This window comes from Manis pentadactyla, chromosome X, assembly GCF_030020395.1.
Source record: "Manis pentadactyla isolate mManPen7 chromosome X, mManPen7.hap1, whole genome shotgun sequence".
NCBI lineage: Eukaryota > Metazoa > Chordata > Mammalia > Pholidota > Manidae > Manis > Manis pentadactyla.
In genome coordinates, this window is record NC_080038.1 from 117570252 (window position 1) to 117591788 (window position 21537).

At 34.9% G+C, this 21537-nt stretch overlaps 1 protein-coding gene across 10 annotated transcripts in view; it reads left to right on the forward strand.

Moving 5' to 3' along the window:
• Positions 1-21537, forward strand: part of SMARCA1 (SWI/SNF related, matrix associated, actin dependent regulator of chromatin, subfamily a, member 1) — a 243608-nt gene that overhangs the window by 42066 nt on the left and 180005 nt on the right. For all 10 annotated transcript variants that reach the window (XR_008995270.1, XM_057495933.1, XM_057495935.1 and 7 more), the window contains 6 exons: positions 5343-5453; positions 5722-5835; positions 14030-14152; positions 16132-16264; positions 18504-18622; positions 18742-18954. Coding sequence is in view for 9 of the 10 variants with exons in the window: in XM_057495933.1 (XP_057351916.1) it covers positions 5343-5453; positions 5722-5835; positions 14030-14152; positions 16132-16264; positions 18504-18622; positions 18742-18954 (813 nt within the window). In the remaining variant the exon portion in view is untranslated. The remainder of the gene's footprint in view (positions 1-5342; positions 5454-5721; positions 5836-14029; positions 14153-16131; positions 16265-18503; positions 18623-18741; positions 18955-21537) is intronic.

Consider the following 21537-nt stretch of genomic DNA (forward strand, 5'->3'; position numbering starts at 1 on the left):
CTTCTTAGATGGGCTTTTTTCACTGGGTAATATGCATTTATGGTTCCTTCATGTCTTTTCATGGCTTGAGAGCTCATTTCTTTTTACTACTGAGTAATATTCCATTGTCTGGATGTAACACAGTTTATTTATCCATTCACCTACTGAAGGACATCTTGGTTTCTTCTAAGTTTTGGCAGTTATGTATAAAGCTGCCGTACATCTCTGTGCAGGTTTTTGTGTGGATATAATTTTTCAATTTCTTTGGGTAAATACCAAGGAGCATGATTGCCGATTTAGTGGTAAATATGTTTAGTTTTGTAAGGAACTGCCAACCTGTCCTCCAGAGTGGCTGTACCATTTTGCATTCCCATAAGCAATGGATGAGCATTCTTGTTTTTCCACATCCTCAGTAATATTTGGATTTGTCAGTGTTCTGGATTTTGGCCATTTTAACAGGTGTCTAGTGGTATGTTGTTTTAATTTGTATTTCCGTGATGATATAATGGTGTTGAGTATCTTTTCATTTGCTTTTATGCCATGTGTATCTTCTTTGGATAGGGAGGTGTCTGTTCAGGTCTGCCAGTTTTTTAATCAGGTTCTTTTGTTATTGCTGAGTTTTACGAGTTTGTTTATGTTATCGATAACAGTCTTTTATCTATAAGACGTCTTCTGCAAATATTTTCTCCCAGTCTGGGCCTTACCTTCTCTTTCTCTTGACCTAAATTGCATTTATATTGCTGTGCCTCCTTAGTCTCTTCTAATCTGTGGTAGTTCTCAGTCTTTTTTTTTTGTCTTTCATGACCCAACACCTTTGAAGAGCATTGGTTAGTTATTGTGTAGTTTGTCTCTCACTTTGGGCTTGTCTGAAATTTTCTTGTGATTTGATTGAGATCATGCGTTTTCGGCAAGAATGCCATGGAAGAGATGTTACATCGCTGTCAGTACATCATAGTGGGGAACATACGATGTTGCTGTGTCGTATTACTGGGGATGTTAACCTTGATCACTTAGTTGGGGTGGTGTCTGCTGGGTTTCTCCACTGTAGAGTTACTATTTTTCCCTGTGTAATTGATTAATATCTTGGGGGAGATACTCCTCAAAGTTTTACCCACTGATTTTATCTATTGGTGGAGTTTGCTTGCAACAGGTCATTATTGTGGTGTTTGCCTAATGCTAATTTTGTATTTCCTTCACTCCGTCTTCATTTATTAATTACTTACTACATTAAAAAACTTAAAAATTTAATTTTTTTGTGAGGGATTCTGTTAGGAATTTTTCTATAAGGAAGAGCTGTTCCTTCTCCCCATTTATTTATACCAGTGGGGACTCAAAATTTTATTTTATTTTTTGAGTTATAATACAATTCTGTCACTATTTATTTTGTTGCTCAAGTTGTTCCATAAAGCTGGTACTTTTTAACTGACAGAAATGCATTTTATTAAAATAGGAAAAGCTTACCCTAGGCCACTGATGTACTGAAAAATGAGAGGCAAACCAATATAGTTAGCATTGCAACTAGTATGCTGATAATGCATTGTTGCTATCATCATTTCTGGTAGTTTTTAGCATCTATCTGGTTGTTTTATCTCTAATCTTAATTAATACTGCTTATGTTTTATTCTGATGAGATGGAGGTGATGGCTTGCATGCATAAGGTGGAAATTGCTTTCCTGATATGCTTTTTAGATGTCGTCATGTGATGTGAATTTTATTACTTTTACAATTATTCCCATGGGCTTATTGGTATTAAGAGTCCCTTACAAAGTGGAAAAATACTAAGCAATGAAGAGTGTAAATATCAGTGGAGCTTCTTATCTACATTCTTAGAGGAAAGTTAGACTTAGTAAAATATGTGTCTATTCTAATATAACAGGTTTTCTTTCCTGTGCTTCTCATTCTAGCGAAATAATTGTGTACAGATAGAAATTTTAATAGTGATGATGACATGTATTTTTATAATTGAAACCAAATCAGATTTTTTTCTGAATATTTTGAGTTGAGATTTGTATTTTATTTCTCTCTTTTCATATTTTATAGATAGGTTCTTTAAAAAAGTTCATATTATCTTTTAATGAGAATTGAAAACCTGCAAGAATGTTGTTTATGCATGAATCATGGGACTTGCACAGTGAGGTAGATTTTCACATATGATTTCTTGAACCAGTTGCCTTACTTTACAACAACACCTAGTAAATTAAGTTACAATGACTGACATTGATCCTGAATAAGTTTGTATGAATGTACTCTTAAACTAATTCAGCATGATTTATTCTGTTTTTGAAAGTTCAGGAATTGAGCTTTAATGCTTATTTCACATTTGAATACCTAGACCTTCACAAGTATATGTTAAATGGTCAAATACATTACTTTAGAAAATTAATTATTTATTTTCACTCCAATTGTAACAAATAAAATATTATTTATAAAATATCTTTTCCATTACTGTCATCTCACATTAATCCATATGAAGGGGAAAAAAACCCAACTCATTTCACTGCTCTGGATTTTCCTCATTTTATGTAAGCTCACATTATGCGATCCATATCTTATAGATTCTTGGAGTTAAAAGAGACCTTGGAGGTTATTCAGTGTGACCTTTTTTGTAATTAAGAAGTCCCATCTATAGCATCTAAGATACTTATCCAGCCTCTTTTTGAGTGGCATCATGTTGGGAATCTTACTCCTTTCAGGATAGTACATTTTACTATTTTATATTATCGGATTCTCAGAAAACTTTTTATTTAACAACTTATAAGCTTCTTGATGGAAGAGGTTATTTTATTCCTCAACACTGACTTACAAGGAATATATTAGGCACTTAAGACATATTTGTTAAATTATTTTGAGTAGTAATCTACTTTTCACATTGGTTTTAATCTTAGGGATCAACAAAGAACTGTGTTCTTTTCCATTTGATAGACTTTTACATTTGTGGATGCCACCATTATGGCTGTCTTTGGTCTTCACTTCTCTAGATGCTGTGAGTTTGTAGCTTTCTAGCCATCCTAGTCATCTTAGTTTATCATCCACTCTTAAAATATGATATCAACATTAGAACTCAACCCTTTATATAAGATCAAATAGAGTGGACCATTAATTGTAGATTAATGGCCTCTTTTAGGTCATTAATGGCTGCTTTTGTGTAAATTCACTGGGTTAGGCACTGACAAATCAGGGAAAAATGTCTGAATGAGAAAACCATTCCTAGAGACTCCAGGACTTTGTGTTGTCAGTTTTGTCTATTCGATTTTAGATTGTATTTTCTACTGATATTGGGGTAAAGTTTTGTAATGCTGCCAAGTTGATTGTGCACCCCACTCTTGATGTCTAATAACAACATATTTGAAGATGTGGTCCATATACACAATGGAATATTATTCAGCCATAAAAAGAAAAGACATCCTGCCATTTGCAGCAACATGGATGGTGCTAGAGGGTATTATGCTCAGTGAAATATGCCAGGCAGAGAAAGACAAATACCATATGATTTCACTTATTTGTGGAATATGAAAACAAAGCAAAATACAAGGAATAAAATAGCAGTAGACTCATAATCACTGAGAAATGACTAGTGGTTACCAAGGAGGAGGTGTTGGGGGTATGCATGGGGGTAAGAGTAGGGGGATAAAGAGGTACAATAATTTGCAATCACAGTATAAGTTGATCACAGGGACTGTTGAACCCCTGTGATGTATATTTGAAACCAACATAAGATTGTATATTAATGACACTTTAATAAAAAAATAATAACATATTGAACTGTTGGTAGTCTCCTTTTACATACATGGTCACGTTTAATCCTCAAGGTAGGTATTATTATTCCCATTTTACAGATGGAGAAAATAATTTCTTCAAAGCCATATTCCAATTGTAACAAATAAAATATTAGTCATTAGTAAAGTGGCAGAACCTGGTTTCAAATTCAGGTCTATTTTTAGTAATTAAATCAATCAATTAATTAATTTTATTAAGGTATTATTGATATACACTCTTATGAAGGATTCACATGAAAAAACAATGTGGTTACTACGTTTACCCATATTATCAAGTCTCCACCCATACCCCAATGCAGTCACTGTCCATCACTGTAGTGAGATGCCACAGATTCACTATTTGCCTTCTCTGTGCTACACTGTTTTCCCCATGACCCCTCATACCATGTGTACTAAACATAATACCCCTCAATCCCCTTCTCCCTCCCTCCCTCCCTGCCCTTCCACACCCCTCCCCTTTGGTAACCACTAGTCCCTTCTTGGAGTCTGTGAGTCTGCTGCTGTTTTGTTCCTTCAGTTTTGCTTCTTTGTTAAACACCACAAAAGAGGGAAATCATTTGGCACTTGTCTTTCTCTGCCTGGCTTATTTCACTGAGCATAATATCCTCCAGCTCTATCCATGTTGTTGTAAATGGTACGATTTGTTTCTTTCTTATGGCTGAATAGTATTCCATTGTATATATGTACCACTTGTTCTTTATCCATTCATCTACTGATGGACACTTAGCTTGCTTCCACAACTTGGCTATTGTAAATAGTGCTTCAATAAACATAGGGGTGCATATGTGTTTTTTAATCTGAGAATTTGTATTCTTTGGGTAAATTCCTAGGGGTGGAATTCCTGCGTCAAATGGTATTTCTGTTTTTAGGTTTTTGAGGAACCTCCATACTGCTTTCCACAATGGTTGAACTAGCTTACATTCCCACCAGCAGTGTAGGAGGGTTCCCCTTTCTCCGCATCCTCACCAGCATTTGTTGTTCTTAGTCTTTTCAATACTGGCCATCCTAACTTGGTGTGAGGTGATACCTCATTGTGATTTTTATTTGCATTTCCCTGATATTAGTGATGTGGAGCATCTTTTCATGTGCATGTTGGCTATCAAATTCAGGTCTTTTTGATTCCCTTGACTTTTCCCACAGTTATCTTCCAGGAGGTCTCTCTTAAAAATTTCTCTTCATTTAAAGGGATATATGCCTGTCATGTTGATACTCATTATTTACCCCTTTCACCTTTTTTTTTCTAATTTGTACATTTACCAGTTACCAGAATCCATGTTAGCCTGCCTTATATATTAAATACTATTTATCTATTTTGATATAAAATACTAACCAGATTGTGTGAATTCTTCTTAATTACTAAGGAAGTGGTAAGTTTTAAACTTACCTTAAAAAAAGAAAAGGCAACCATACTTACACCTCAACTTGGTATACAGTACAAAGTTCTGGAGCTTGGTTTGTGGAATTGTGACATATGAACCAAGTTTTGATTCTTCTTAAAGGTTTTCTCATGCTTCTGCAACCTTGATATTCTCGATTTTTATAAAACAGTTTGGAGTAATCAAATTTGTCCTTGTTTTTTGTGTACAGCTTGGGATGGTGGAGTGGATTGAACCTCCTAAACGAGAACGCAAAGCAAACTATGCAGTGGATGCCTACTTTAGAGAGGCTTTACGTGTCAGTGAGCCTAAGGTTCCAAAGGTAAAACAGTATGAAGTCACTTTTTATGTCCTACAGCATAAATGTCTTATTAGTAACATGGTCTGTGATTCAGATTTACTTATATTAGTGCTGAATCACGGTCCTTAAACTGTAACAGCAATACAGTAAAGTACTTGATATGGTCCAGCTGTGTAAATGGATTCCATTGTATTAATTTTTTTTTACTAAAAAGAAATAGTGAAAGATAAGTATGTTCACTTCATGTACTGAAAACAAATACCTATGTCATGCATTTTTTCCCCCATAGGCTCCACGACCTCCAAAACAGCCAAATGTTCAGGATTTTCAGTTTTTCCCACCACGTTTATTTGAGCTCCTGGAAAAGGAAATTCTTTATTATAGGAAGACGATAGGCTATAAGGTAATTTTTCAATTTTTTAGATTGGTATAATCTCTCAATCTAATATAATCAATTAAGCTAGACTAGAATGTGTTCCGTTTTACTGTTAGAGAAAATAAAAGTAAATGAAAATACTGTTTTTTTTAAAACCAAAGAGGAGGTTTAACTAAAAGTAAAGCATCAAACTACTGGATTACCAGTAGAATCATCACTAACTGGGATTGATGGGAGAGTTATCTGATATTTCAAGATAGTAATAGTAACATACATTATTTTAATAATGCTAGTTTTTCAGTGGTCAGATAATATGTAGAAAGAACAGTAAGTATGTGTTTAATTAGAAGTGGATGTATGATAGATAGGAAGTCTTTTGCTCATTTTCCTTAGTAGGATTGAGAAATAGTATTTTTGTGTTTATTGCTCATAGACTAATGGAAGCTCTTGGTGGTTAGTAGACTGGTCACTCAGGTGTTAAAAGATAATGACATCATTTTAAAATGACCTTTTGGAATTGAAAATGCTATTTAGATAAAAACCTCTTTTTAGTGAGTGAAATTTAATGTTTATCACCCAAAGCTATCACATTGATAGATTTAGCATACCAGGTTATTTCTATATGTTGAAATCAACATCCTAGTGAATGGAAAGGGATGATCAAAGGTATAATAATAATCAACAGTATTAGCAAAATTGTGAAAGTTTAACACTTCACAATATTATGAAGTTTTCTTTCTGTTTTGTGAATTGGAAGCTGTGTTTTAAAATTTATTTTGTGACCCTTAATCACAAGTAGATCTATGACCAATTATTTTGATTAGTAGCTGTAGTGTGACTAGAAAAGCTCCATGCATATAAGATACTTAGTTACTTCATCACATTTTGGGGCTAGAGTGGATCTTTAGAATGTTTCTACTATTTGTCCAGAGTGGAGCATTGTCATTTGAAATGAGCAAAAAGTTATAATCTGGTTGGGGAACTGTGATTAAATGTGAATATATTTCACCAATAGGACTAGATAAAATCCTTCTTAGGAAGTTGTAGAAGAGTAAAATATTTATGGTTGAACATTCAGACCAGATGTAAAACCTGTTTCAAAGAAAGTGAAAATGGCAATGTGCCAGGAGAAACAGGCAAGTTATAGGTTCAAAATAAAAATTAAAACAGTAAGATTAATAAGGTTGTTAATGAAATTCCATGAAGTAAACAGATATATATGTCACTCCATTAAGGGTTTTAAAAATTTTAGGTTTAGATCATTATTTTGTTACTTTTATTGACTTATTAGTGAGACTTGAAAATTTATTGAATGCTAGACCTCACTTAGTAATCAACTACATATGTGTGTAGAGCATTTTATAATTGACGCAATTCTTTATCACATACTTGATTTGATTCCTAACAACTCTATGAGATAGGTGCTATTATCACCTCCATATAATAGGTGAGGAAACTGAAGTTCAGAGAGGTTAAATGACTTGTTTAAGGTCACATAGTTAACAGTGTTGCCAAAGGTGCTCGTCTGAAATCCAGGTTCTCTGTATTCAGATGCTGTTATGCTCTTACCAGTCAGACATTCTGGGCTATTCCTGCATATGACATAACCCTGCTTCTTTCTGCAGCCCTAAATAAGGACTGTGTTTACAGTGGTGCGACGTGTTGTTTGGGAGATGAGCCAAGTGGGGCTCAAGTAGCGGCAACAGAACAATCATCTCTGCTGATAGAACCGTTGATGCTCCTTCTTTGGGGATCCTGAAATTCTATTCCCGGTCAGAGTACCGTGCCCACTGCATTCTCACCACAGCTGTTTTCAGTGTACACAGTGCCTTTGATTGCAGGCAGTTTGTGATTAGGCGTGAGGTCTTACAGTGACAGTTGGTGGTGGCCAGCTAGAGAGGAAACCTTAGAAGAGGTAGGAATGAAGGGACAGCTGTGAAGGGTGGCAGGAAGGAGGAAGGTGTAGGAAGAGAGGAAAAGGATGAATGAGGAGAGGGAAGAAGGCATAGGATTCATGGCAGGGCACCTTACTGTTTGGTTTCTCTTCCTCACCTTGCAGGGAGAAGCAACAGGAGAGGGAACATGAACGAAAGGAGGGTTGTTTTTCACTTAATACATATTTTTTGAATCCTCCTCTGTGCCTGATCCTATGCCATGCACTGGGGATAAAGTGGCAAATAAGACAAGGCCCCTCAGTGCATGGAACTTACATGCTAATGGAGGAGACAGACACTAAACTGATAGCCCAGAGCACTGCCATCGTGGTTCATTTTCAGTGCTTACAGAGGGTGCCACAGGAGAGCATAAAAGAGCATCAAATGTGGTCTTGGAGATGAGGGAGGTGGTCTTGAAGGGAAGCGTCGTATGAGCTGAGAGCAGAGAGATGCGTAGTTAGTAGGCAAGTGAAGTCACAGAGAACAGCTGAGCAGGGGAGCCGCAGGTACAAAGGTGTTGTGCTAGGAAGGAGCATTGCCCTTCCAGGGATGGAAAGAATGCCAGTGTTGCTAGGGAATGGCGAGGAGCAGAGTGACTGGACATGAAGCTAGCTGGTCAGTGGGTAGAGCTGGATCATGTGGAGCACTGAACATCAGTTGCAGGTTATATTAGTTAAGTTGGACTTTAGCTTTAGAGTAAAGGAGAACAACTGAGATGTTTTTAAGGTGGGGGATGGGGTGGGTGAAATAATAATAGTAGGTACTTATTTAGTCCTTACTTGTATTGCTTACTGTTCTACAAGTTCTTTAAAAAAGATGATCTCATTATCCTCATAACAGCCTTGGAACTACATCCCTATTTTACAGATGGTGAAATTGAGGCATAGAGAGCTTGAGCAATTTGCCCTGAGTAATTTGCTCAAGGTCAAACTACTTGTAAGTGGTAGAGTATGACCAGATTTACATTTTTAAAAGATCACTCTGGCTGCGACATAGAGAATCGTGAGTTTATCCAGGGAAACTAGGCTGGAGGCTGTTGAAGTGTGAAGAGACAATGATGGTGGCGTGGAGTGTGGTGGTGCTGGTGGTGAAAGGAGAATCGATCCCATCCCATTCTGCTCCTCTCCTTGTGCTCTCTTTACGCTGTCCTGGATTGCCTCTGTGTCCCCTTAAGCCTTGCTTTGATCCTCCATATGCACATTTAGCTTAGGATTTATGAGACAAATAAGAATACATTCTGGAGGTTGGGTCTTTCCAAACCTTGTCTCTTCCATTCTTTACCAGGAGCTACAGACCTCAGCTAAAGTGGGTGCTTTTATTGGGTGGGTTTCATGTTTGAGTTCAGAGTTCTAGGCAGATGAGCATGGTATGCTACTCATCTGCAAAGCTTCCCTTCAAAGGTATTATGATATTGTTAACTGTTAGATGTATCTTCTCAAGGATATCCAGCAATGATACCCCACCCCCCCACCATACCTTCAGAAAACTCACCAGAGCCACAGTGTGAGTGGAGCAACAGTTTACTCTCAGATAAACAGAACTGCTATAGTGGAGTCACCTGGGATTCTCTGTGCCTGCTTAGGTTCTCAAAAAGGGACCACTTTCCCTGTTTCTGCTTTAAATGAGTGTTAGCCCTGGAGGATGGGTGTTGTCTGTAGCTGGGGGCATTGTGGTGCACAGCACAATTTTGTCCATTTTCCATCCCCAGAGTCTTATTCTGCAGTGATTTGGGGGTGAAGCTAGTAAGGGGCTCAGTAGTTTTGAAGCAGTTGGTAAAAAGCATTTTTCTCCAGGGTCTATTTATTTGCATTAAAAAAATTTTTTTTATTGAAGTGTAGTGGCTATTTTATATATATATTATATATATATTATATAATATTATATATAGTTAGAGCTGTGCAATATAGTGATTCCATAAATTAACATACATTATGAAATGCTCACCACAATAAGTGTAGGTACCATCTATCATCATATGAAGATATTACACTACTGTTGACTATATCCCCTATGCTGTACTTTTCATCCCTGTGATTATTTGCATTTTTATTTTCTGTATTTTCCCCCTTATAGTCAGCACAACAAGGTCAAAACAACTTTGTTAATAGTAAGATCTGGAATTAAAGAGTTTTATTTGATTTGAGGCTTAGTAAAGCATTTGCATGTCTTGCCCTAACCACTTGGTGGAAAGCAATGCATTATGTGCCAATTTCCCCCACTGTCTATGCTTTGACCTTGTGAATTGGACCTATTCAGAAGCTTCATTGCTTTTGGGACTTAGAGGAGTTATTTAACGCATTTAATCACTCGTAAAGTCTTTGTATTGGAAAGAGGATAACTTCATTGAAATTTCAATGGCAGAATTAAAAACATCCAGAGTATCTAGAATTCCATTGCATCTAAGACCTGGAGTGAGAAAGTTTTGCCATATTTGAAGCTGAAGAAAGCTATAGAACATTCTAACACTTATCTTCAAGAAGAAAATTCTTTAGGGATGGATATAAACATTTGACAAATGGAGGAAGTTCTATAATCTTTCTGAGTTTTGGTAATGTGTCATTGTGGGCCCCCTCTTATAGATGCTGTGGTAGAACTAAAATACAGTGAACTGATTTCAGGTTGCTAACTTTTATTTTGTGTTCTGTCACATTTAATTCAGTGTTCCCTATTTCTGTGAAATGCTTGCTAAAGTTCCTTCTAAGAAACCAGACCAAAAAATGTTTTGCACTCTTCCCTGGAAGAAAGCTCTTAATCACAGATTCCTTACTAGAAATCCAAAGAATAATGAACGTGTTTCGTTTTGAAAGATAACTTTTTGTGTACTGTGGCTGTATTAAGGTATTGCTGGGGGCCATCAGTAAGACATGCATTATGAGTACTTCAGATACTTCTAGGTATCTATTTAGTACTGTTAGTCTATAATTTGTCTACTTAATTCTTACATAGCACTTTGAAATCATTCCAGGAAGCTTAATGCTAATTAAGAAACTCGTGAGGTACAAAATGAATACCTTTAAAAAATGATGAATATTAAGAAGGAGTTTTTTTGTAGGAGGAGATACAGGAATTCAGGAATTTTGAGTCATTTCTAATTCTAAAAATCTTAGCTTATGTATTCGATTAAGTTTTAGAATTAAAATAGTAAGTGTAACTGATGAAATCATTCTAAAGTTTTGCTGTATTAAAAATATGAGCAGTGGATGTATAAGTAGTCTGCAGTGGGTCCTAAAATCTAATGGTATAATATAATCTAATTTTGCTTTTATTAAAGTTTAAGGGGGAAATTTTTGCTATCAGGGATATCTGTGTGGGAATCAACAGTTTATTTTATGTGGGCATATTACCCATTTTCTGTCATAAAATCAGATGTTTATGAGGGATTTCATCTTGTTAAAATATGGTTTATTGAACATGGAAATTTGTAAGCTTTTATTAGAAAAATATCTTAAGATTAAAGAGGTCTTTCTCAATTAAAATTAAAATTTGAAGCCAAGGTAATTTCACATACCAGCAATTTAAGGGGTCTGTTAAACTTTTAAAGCTATGTCTGTAATTTTTTTCCAAACATCTTATTATAAAAAATTTTGAACTGTATAAAAATGTTGAAATAATTGTACAATGAACACCCATATAAATATCACCTATACTTTCAATCTTATACCTTACTGTATTTTGCCCTGTCACCTGTTTGTCCCTTTCTCTAGCCTTCTATCAAATGGAAGAACATCTTACTTTTTCACACATCTCAGGGTTGCAGACATAAGTATATCTCACATGGAAACACTTCAACATGCACATTATTAGCCAAAATTCAGTATGTATTTGATTCTTTTTTTAAGGTAAAATTTGCGTACAGTGAAATGTGTAAATCTTACATTTATCATTTGATGTATTTTGGCAAACACATACACCTAGAGAACTGAAACCCCTATAGAGATATAGAACACTACTGTCACCCCAGAAAGTGCTCTTCCCAGTCAATTCCCATAGCCCCTCCCCAGAGACAACCACTGTTCTGATATAATTTCCTCCATAGAGTAATTTTTTTTTTGGTTTTAAAATTTCACATAAATGGAATCATAGGCTTCTTTCACTTAGTGTAATGTTCTTGAGATTCATCCATGTTGTCCCGTTATCAGTGGTTCATTCCTTTTTATTGCTGAGTACTATTCCGTTATAGGGATAGACCACAGTTTGCTTATCCGTTCTCTTGCTGATGGACATTTGGGCTGTTTTCTGGGTTTTGGTTATTATGAGCAAAGCTGCTAACATTCTTGTAAACATTGTCTTTGTACAGATAAATATGTTAGGACTGGAATTGCTGGTGTGCCTGTAATTTAAAAATTGAATTCAGCTATTGAAAAAAGTTATTTTTAATCATACTTATCACTGGACTATATTTCATTTTTAATTTACACTTTTCCATTTCTGTTTGCCACCATCCTAGGCCAGTTGATCATATTCCATTTCTAGATGATGACAATTTAGCTGGTTCTCTTGCCTCTAGTCACTTCCCCACTTAAATCCATCCAGCACAAGGCTTACAGGTGAAAACTCGACGTTTTGACACTTTACCTCCTTGTTGAAACCTTGCCAGTGGCATGCTATTGGCCACTGTGTAGTTTCGAAAGGCCCTCTAAATATGTCTTCACCTGGCCTTGTTTCTTACCCCTTCTCAACGCAAACCCTGTATGCTCCTTCCTGTGTTTGCCTTCACTGTTTTTGTTCCTACTGCTCCAGCCTAGAATATTCTTTCCCTTTTCTCCATCTCCCAAAATCTTTATAGAGTTCTTAAGGTTAGGTCAGAATTCCACAACTAGGTTGTGAGCTTTCTGTGGGCAAGGTCCATACCCACTGCTTCTTTTCTATTCCAGTGAATTCCTATTATAGTGCTATGGACATAATAGATGAAAATATAAACTTATGAGACATAATCAACATTTAGTCAGTACTTACTAATTTGTCTTGTACTGATGATTACAAATGAATCTAGTTTTTCAGTGTTTCTTTCTAATGCCCAGTTAGTAGGTTTTTTATTTAAACAACTACTGGATACAATAGTTTAAATTTTTTATTTTCAAGTTACAATGCTATAGTCTCAAACTCTATAAAATATGGATAAAAATTAGAGAAATGTATTCCACGTATTACAGTTATGTTGTAGGAAAACCACGAGTATGAATACCCTTAGGGAATGACTCATTTATAAGTGATAGGTGTGCATTCCGAACAGTGGAGGGCTTCCTGTCAGCCCTTTCCATTTCATGTTTAATGGAATGCTCTAACATGTACTTCATTTGTTACACAGCTGTCCTCTTGAAAACAACGTGCTGCATTGTCGCTGCAGATGCTCATAGAAATGGTGTGAGGCTTGGGGTTCAGTGACTTAGTTTGTTGCTGCAATACAGTGAATGCTGCTCCCTTCCTGCCACCACCCGCCCGTTACTTGTTATCTATGTTCACTGTGACTCCCCTGCAGCCCCTGGGGCTACAGTTTTGAGATACAGGTGACTGAATGCGTGCTTCCTTGGAGAGCTGAGCTTCTGTCCTCAGTTTCTTGGACTTGAGCTCTCTTCTCAGTTGTCAGTGACTTGCAGCTCTGTACCCAAAACACTGTAACTTCTGTTGACATTTCCCCTTGACTGCAGGTCCCATCACAACTGTTTGCCTCATCTCTGCCCTTTCCCCTCTTATACATACATATTTTGGGTTTTTTTTTGCTTCTTTATTATCCTGTCACTTCTTCCAGTCTTTGCATTTTATGGGAAGATGCTCTCCCTTTCCATACCCTGGCCGGCAATAAGAGGACCCCTTTATTTTTGCACATTGAAGTATTCAGAGCATGGGATGCAGTAATCTTGGGGTGTGTTGCCACTTTTCTACCCTCGTCTGTATTGCTGGGTAAAGGTGGGCTCTTTCTGTACTGCCAAACTTGTTTCTTCTGGACTTGAGGATTTATTGTATAATACTGGTGTTGGGGATAATGATATTATTATTATCATATATTACAATAGTATAAGGATATATTTTGTCCCACAGTTACAATTAAAGCTAGAATATACAATGTGGCATTTAGCACTGGGTTTTAAGTCTGAAATACCATGTGGCACATTGAAGAATGGTTTTTATTTTGGTAATATGGTAGTAGGATTATGGAGAGTATCATGTGTCATTCTGCTTTGACTTTATATTGTTCACTGTTAAAATAACTAAAGATTGATACGTGTGTATACAGCCTTAATTAATTTTTCTCCACAGTTTACTGATAACTCATCTCTGATTTATAGGTCCCAAGGAATCCTGATACTCCAAATCCAGCTGTGGCTCAAAGAGAGGAGCAAAAAAAGATTGATGGAGCTGAACCTCTTACACCAGAAGAGACTGAAGAAAAGGAAAAACTTCTCACACAAGTAAAATATTTTAAGTGGCTGAAGTACATCTAGTCAACAAATAGAAAAAAGAAAATATAAATTACACTTAACCTTTTTATTGTATGAGCTGAGTGCCCTGGTGGGACACACCAACAAAACTCAGGGCTGATTTCTAAACAGACATTTAGACCAAGTATACCTATTTTTTATCCCTTTTATAGAATACAGCTTTTTGGAAATAATAGAAAATACAAAAATGCAAAATATAAGTGTCAATTATGAGTAAGAAGACATGTATTTTATTAATTTTAATAAGGTCAGTTAATCCACATGAGTCCCAATAGACAGTAAATAGTACCATATTTGAAATTTGAAATTTATTTTACTGATTATATGCCTGTCCTCTAAAATTGTTCTCTACTAATCCTTTATTTATGGAATAATTTCTTAATGCTCAAAATGCTTTTATCCTCTCTTGGAAAGATCTTTAATATAACAATGAGAGATTTCTGAAACTTCTTATGGTGATCATTGTATAATTAAATGTTAATAGTTATTAAATAGCAAACATTTCCATTTGAACAAAATAGTAATGCTTTCTGGTCATAGTTGCTTTAAGAAGATTTATGAGTGTCTTACATCCTAAATAATCTGTAGAAGATAAAAAAAAACTAGAGCATGAAAGACCCTTGCAAAATAATAAACAAAAATGTGTACTCTATGATACTACCTGGGTGTAAAAGTTGCCAACAAGATTTATTTATGCAGCAAATGCTTTTGAACAATATGCAAAGCACTGTGTTAAGAAATTTTCCACATTAATTATTGAAAGATAGTTTTTATATTTATATCTTATTTATTACACAGGTCTTTTTTGTTATAACATAATTTTATTGAGTGAATTTTTTGCAAATTACATTCACAAGCTTTTGAGCCAAATGCCTTTAAGTCATAAAGTTTCATTTGAAAATATAATTGCAGTTGGCTGAATATTAGGACTTACTACAGAATAAAATAAAACATTTATATTCATGTTTTATTTTCAAAATTTATTTCCCAAACACAAAAATAAAATTACGGTCTTAGAATACTATGTGACTTGCAATATATTGTGAATGTTCAATATATTGTGAATATACAGTCTCAACTGAGGACTTGTTTTAACTTAGAAGTAAAGTCCGTTTTGTCTGCCCCTCCTAGTACATGAATTCATCTTTAGTCATCTTTCTCTGCTGCCCTAAATAATCTTTTTAAAAATCATAGAAGTACAAAGGAACAAAATGTGGGGTCATCTGAAATCTCTCATCAACTAATGACAAGGCATAGAGTTTTGCACTGTCGAGGATATCACATTTATGTGGGTTAGGCAGTGAGGAGTAGAAAATGGATTTTTGGTCTTGGGACCTCACAGACATGCTAGTAATACCAAAGAGATTTAAAACATTGCTTGGTTAAACTGTTCTATCTTTTGGTAAAGAAATTGAGTGGGCCCAGTAACATTCTGTTTATGAACACAGTTTTGAACAAACTGTTTATTCACAGTAGCTTAGAATGATATAAAGAGCTACAACATTTTTTCTGTATTTTTTTCCTTTTTTTTTTATTTAATGTGTCTACTTTGCTTTCTTAATTTACATGGGAACAGATCTGTGGAAAAAACCATTAAAGTACTGGAATATCAGGACTTCAACATTTATATCAGCATTTTTATTTTAATAAATTTGTATTTTAATGTAGGTGTCTATAAAATATGGAATTAAAAACTACACAGTATCTTGGAACTATAAATTAGTTTTTAGTACTTGGAGAGAAGTACATTCTCTTCATGATAGAAAAGCAGTTATTTTTATAACAACACTCAACTTTAGATTTCAACATATAAAACCAAGGGTTTTTTAAGGAGGAACATTTTAAGTCTCTTAAAGTGTTTTTACTCTACCATTTTACAGAGGTAAAGAAAACATTAATTGATTTGGTAATGTAACCTCTATTGATGATGCTTAATTTTTTGTTCACAGGGATTCACAAACTGGACTAAACGAGATTTTAACCAGTTTATTAAAGCTAATGAGAAGTATGGAAGAGATGATATTGATAATATAGCTCGGGAGGTGGAGGGCAAAACCCCTGAGGAGGTCATGGAGTATTCAGGTTTGCATATAACTTCAAACATGGTGTTTAATTGTAACCTTATCCATTTTTTTAGTGTTGATTTAATTGCACTGGTGTTGAGTGATCTTTTAAACTTTTATGAATAAAGTGTAGGTGCAAGTATGAAATATAATTGTATTTCTACAAAAAGATTAAAAGATTTATCAAAACAAGCTGACTGCTGTTGTCCCTAGTAGTTAGCTAATAGAGTTCAGTAAATCCCCAATGAAACAAAGGTTGCTCTTGGATAAGCATTGACAAAATAAGTTTCCCACTTTCCCATCCCTGGAATTTCATCATCTTCTGAGCAAGTCAAGCCTGAAGCTTCCAGCAGTGATTGAATATGTCTTTCTAGGTTATCCTTGAAGTAGAGAATTCCAGTCCAGCCCTTTTAGGTCCTCAAATACCCCCAGAGTTCTGATCAACTCCAGGCCGGTCATGTGGATTCTATTAACTCGAGGCAAGCTGGAATAGATCTATAAAGACTGCTGGAATAAATCTGTTGATAGGTCCTAGAATGATCTTCCTCTTTTCCCTCAGTTGTGTCTTTCGTCTTGACCAGAACTAGATTAACTTCAGAAGCATACAGAGCTAATATTAATTCCTATGCCACAGCACATCCAACCTCAGGCTCCTGAAAAGAAATCTCATTAAAAACATAATTATGTCTAGCCAGTTTTCTGTATGTATGTAGAACAGGAAGTTTCTAGCTTCTAAATAGGTTGAGCTCTTAAATTTAGTATGAATATCAGCTGTTTAGAATCTAGAGCATTTTTCCCCATAGACACAATATTAACAAAGTAGGTGTAGGTTTCTCTGCTACCCTTCCTAAACCATTTTTAGCTTAACAACTGAAATTCTTTGTTTTTGTAATGAAAAGTAGTAGGAAACATTACAAAAACAGATATGCTGAAGATTGATGTAGTCTAGGAACAGCTTTTAACTTATCTATACTGCTAGTGGTTGAAGAAATCCAGGTTTAATTAGAGAATAGGTACTTTTTTTTTTCGTTTGGAAATCTGAAAGGGCCTTCTAATAATTTACCAGGGACTTCAGAGGTTGATTATGTCACATTTATTATTTCGTATTAACACCAAGTTTATGAATTTCCTTTTCCTTGGTACCAGCATAACATTGCTATTACTCTTAAGCTTTACCACCTAAGTTTAGGGCATTTGGCAGCTTAGGGAAGCGAAAAATAGATTAGAGAGAGAAATTTTAGTACCAAGAGCTGAGTGAAAACAGTGTAAAAGGATATGTGCAGGGAAATTTTCTGGGGTAGGATTTTCTTCAAAATAATATCAGTGTGTATGAAGTTGCAAGAAAAGAAATGATTCAAGAAGGTACCATGTCAGATGGTCCCTAAGATTTGACACCAGGCCTGGTGGCATGGCTAACTCAGGACAGCTTAGCTATGTTGGGGGGTGGGGATTGGAAAGGTTTGTGTAGTGGTTGCAATAAAAGAAGAAATGTGTACAATTGGCTATTCATGAGTATCTGTACATAGCAGACATTTAAATATGTGTTGAATGAATAAGTGACAGAATAAATAAATGATCACAGGTATGAGACTGTAGAGTATGTCACTGAAAGGCCCTTCACTCACAAGTCATAAGATGTGACATATTAATACAACCAGATTATTTAGCTCATTTATAAAATTTGGGTGGCTTGGTGTTTTGTTTTGTTGTGTTTTGAGCAAAGTCTATTCCAAGTAAGTTTAAAACATAAGCTATAGGGTATTGGAGATACTGGTTAGATTAGTGAGTGGTTCCCAAAGCAAAGAGAAGTTTCAGTAGGAATTGCTGCTTCATATGAAGTTTGAACAACCTGTTGAAAATGGTTTCGTTCCTTAAATGGTTTCATTTATATGGCTGTATTCTCTCCTGTTTCACTTTATGTGTTCGATCCCTTTTATATGTTTGAACAAAAGCATAGCTAAAATCAGCACGTTTAGTATCTTTGAAATTCCAGTCATTTGGGGAGGGTAATTAAAAATTCCGTATTTCATGAAAGGAAAATCACTAACCTAAAACCTTCTTGTTGAGGTTTTATTTTAAATGAAAAGTTAGAGGTATTTAATAATTGAACGTATATACACACAGGTGATTCTGAGTCTTAATTTTAAACAGTATAAGTTCACTGTATCCTTACCTATTTTTTATTCTGCAGTTCTTGGATTCATTTGCTTAAGGTGATAATAGTACATTTATTGTGAAGTAATACCTCTATTTTTCAGCTGTATTTTGGGAACGTTGCAATGAATTACAGGACATTGAGAAAATTATGGCTCAAATTGAACGTGGAGAAGCAAGAATTAAGCGAAGGATCAGTATCAAGAAGGCCCTGGATGCCAAAGTACTGTATTTCATAATTGTCAAATTATTATTAGATTGTTTTCGTTGATAATGGTGATTAGCTTTGGCTCACTATTATTGCACATTTAGTTAAAAGCAGTATTTTGATTAAATCCATAGATTGCAAGATACAGGGCTCCATTTCATCAGTTGCGTATTCAGTATGGAACCAGCAAAGGAAAGAACTATACTGAGGAAGAAGACAGATTCTTGATTTGTATGTTACACAAAATGGGCTTTGATAGAGAAAACGTGTATGAAGAATTAAGACAGTGTGTACGGAATGCTCCTCAGTTTAGATTTGACTGGTTTATCAAGTCCAGAACTGCCATGGTATGTATCCCTTTTTCACTTATTTCCTCAAACTTTATTTTGAAAAATTTCCAGTATCATCACATATTCCTTACTTAGATTCTCTAATCGTTAACATTTTACCACATTGGTTTTCTCCCCCCATCCGTATTTGTGTATCTATACTTATACATACATACATAGAATTTAGATATACATGTAGAATCTATATTTTATATTCAGAAACACAAAAACATATCTATATTCAGAAATACCTATCTGTATTTCATATTCATACATATACATATCTACATTTATGAACCACTTGAGCAAAAGTTGCAGACACTGAGTGTTTGCCTCTAAATACTTCAGCATTCATCTCCTAAAAATGAGGACACAGTTCATGTACATAGGTGCAGCATTTTCCAATTGTCGCAAAAGTCTCAAGAGCTGGTTTTTTTTAACTGATGATCTGTAGTCAAGGTTCACGTATAGCATTTGGTTGTTGAGTCTTTTTAGTCTGTTTCAGTCTACAACTTTTTGTTTCACACTGTGACTTTTTTAAGGTGCCCAGGCTCATTGTTTTATAGAATGTCCCACATTTGTGTCATTGCTCATTTTTACTTTGGCTAGAATGCAACATAAGTGATCACTTGTACTTCTTACATTGCATCATGTTAGGAGGCACATTATGTCAGGTTGTCACACTCTTGGTGATGCTAAGTTTTATCACTTGATTAATAGGATGACCACCAGAGTGCTCCATTTTAAAGGTTCCCCTTTGTAATTAGGCAGGTGATACTTAAGATTGTGTGAAGAACTTAAGGATTTATTTTCAAAGAGAAGGAATTGTTGCCTAAGTTGAGTCTTTATAAGAATATTCTGAGAGAATAATTAAGTAGAAGAGATTTTATTGTAGCTTCACACAATTTACTCTGTTCCTTTCTAACATAAATTGTGTTCCTGTTAAATTCTCACACTGCTTAGAAGTGTTTGTGGTGATATTAACCATTTTTTCAAATGCAACACATTTTTAGTACTGGCATCATTAGTTTTCTGTCAGCTGAGGTAACTAGAACAAAATAGATTTATACAGCCTAAATATTAAAAGTAACCAGAAACTAACAATCCAAACTTATGATGATTTTCTTAAGTAGTTTCTATCATAAATGCTTTCTTGGCCAAAGGTCCACAGGGATGCAAAAGTAAATGCTTACTATTTTGTTTGACTCATTTTATATTTTACTTCAAGTGGAACAAAAAGAAAGGAAAATTCTGAGTTGCTATATTGAAGACTCTAATTTTGGCAGATGCTTTTATGAGATATTTCTTAAAACTTTTAACACAAATTTAGAGTGTTCTTGGATTGTTACTGGAATGTGCCTATCAAGTTTATGCTGGGAGATATAGCAAATACTTTGGATCAAATTAGGACCCAAAAGGAACTGGAGAAATTGGAATGATGGATTGGTGGAATCTCACAACATGACCTTTAAGATGGATGAATGTGAAGTGCTATAATTATACAAAAGAATATGAAGAGGTGTACATGTTAATAAGGTACAGTGTAGAGAATCGAGAAAAAAATAAAAAAGAAAATCTGTAGCATGAAGGACTGAGGTTGGATATAGGGAAGAGTTGTTTGATGGTTTTTGGGATCATTTAAATAGATTATTGAAGATCAGTGTAAAATAGCTTTTCTGTTAGCTTTGAAAATGAGATTCTATTTTGAGTAAAGACTTTCGTAATTTGTTAGTTGGCCTTTGAAGGTGACTTCTAGCTCGGTGCATCTATGACCATATTTAGCAGAGAACTCCCTTCAAAGCCGTGCATTTCAGTTTTAGCCATTTGAGGTTTTATGTGTGTAATAATGGAGAACAGCATAAACAGCTTGTAAAAGACAAATTCCTACCTGCATTTGTCAGTGAATCATGTTTTAGATCACATATGCCCCTTTTATGTGATGGAACATTTGTTGAATTTTGAGTATTATTTCACTTTCTGGAATCATTAAACTAAAGCAGTAGGATGAAACAAGTTCGAAAGTGCAAGGAAAATCTTACGTTATTTCTAATATGAACATAACTATAGAATTATATAACCTTGCTTCATTTTCCAAGGAAAAAACCCAGTATATTATTAACAACCACTAGATGTCTCTGAACTCCTTGTAAAGAACCTTTTTTTTCTCTTCCATCTTCTTTCTACAAAACATTTACCTTTTTCTTTACCAAGAGATTTCAGTCTCCAATGTATATTTTCCAAAGAGCAGATATTAATTATATATAGGTGATTGTAAAAGGAAACTTTTATTTTGTCTGTTAAAAATGAAGACACCTCTGTCCTTAATTTCCTTCTGGAAGGTGGAATTTATAATTTCCAAAGAATCTTTAAAAACATAGCTTATTTCATATTTAAATATTTTAATCCAAAATTTTTTGTCAACTTTTCTATCATACTGTTTTTATTTCCCTCCTAGTTAATGGATAATTTCTGTATGTAGAGCATAGGTAATATATTTTAAAATATGCATATATTTGGTCATCTTCTTGGAATATTTCATAATAATTAACAATCATAAGGGAATAAAAGAAATGGATTATTAATATTCCTAGATGCTCTCTT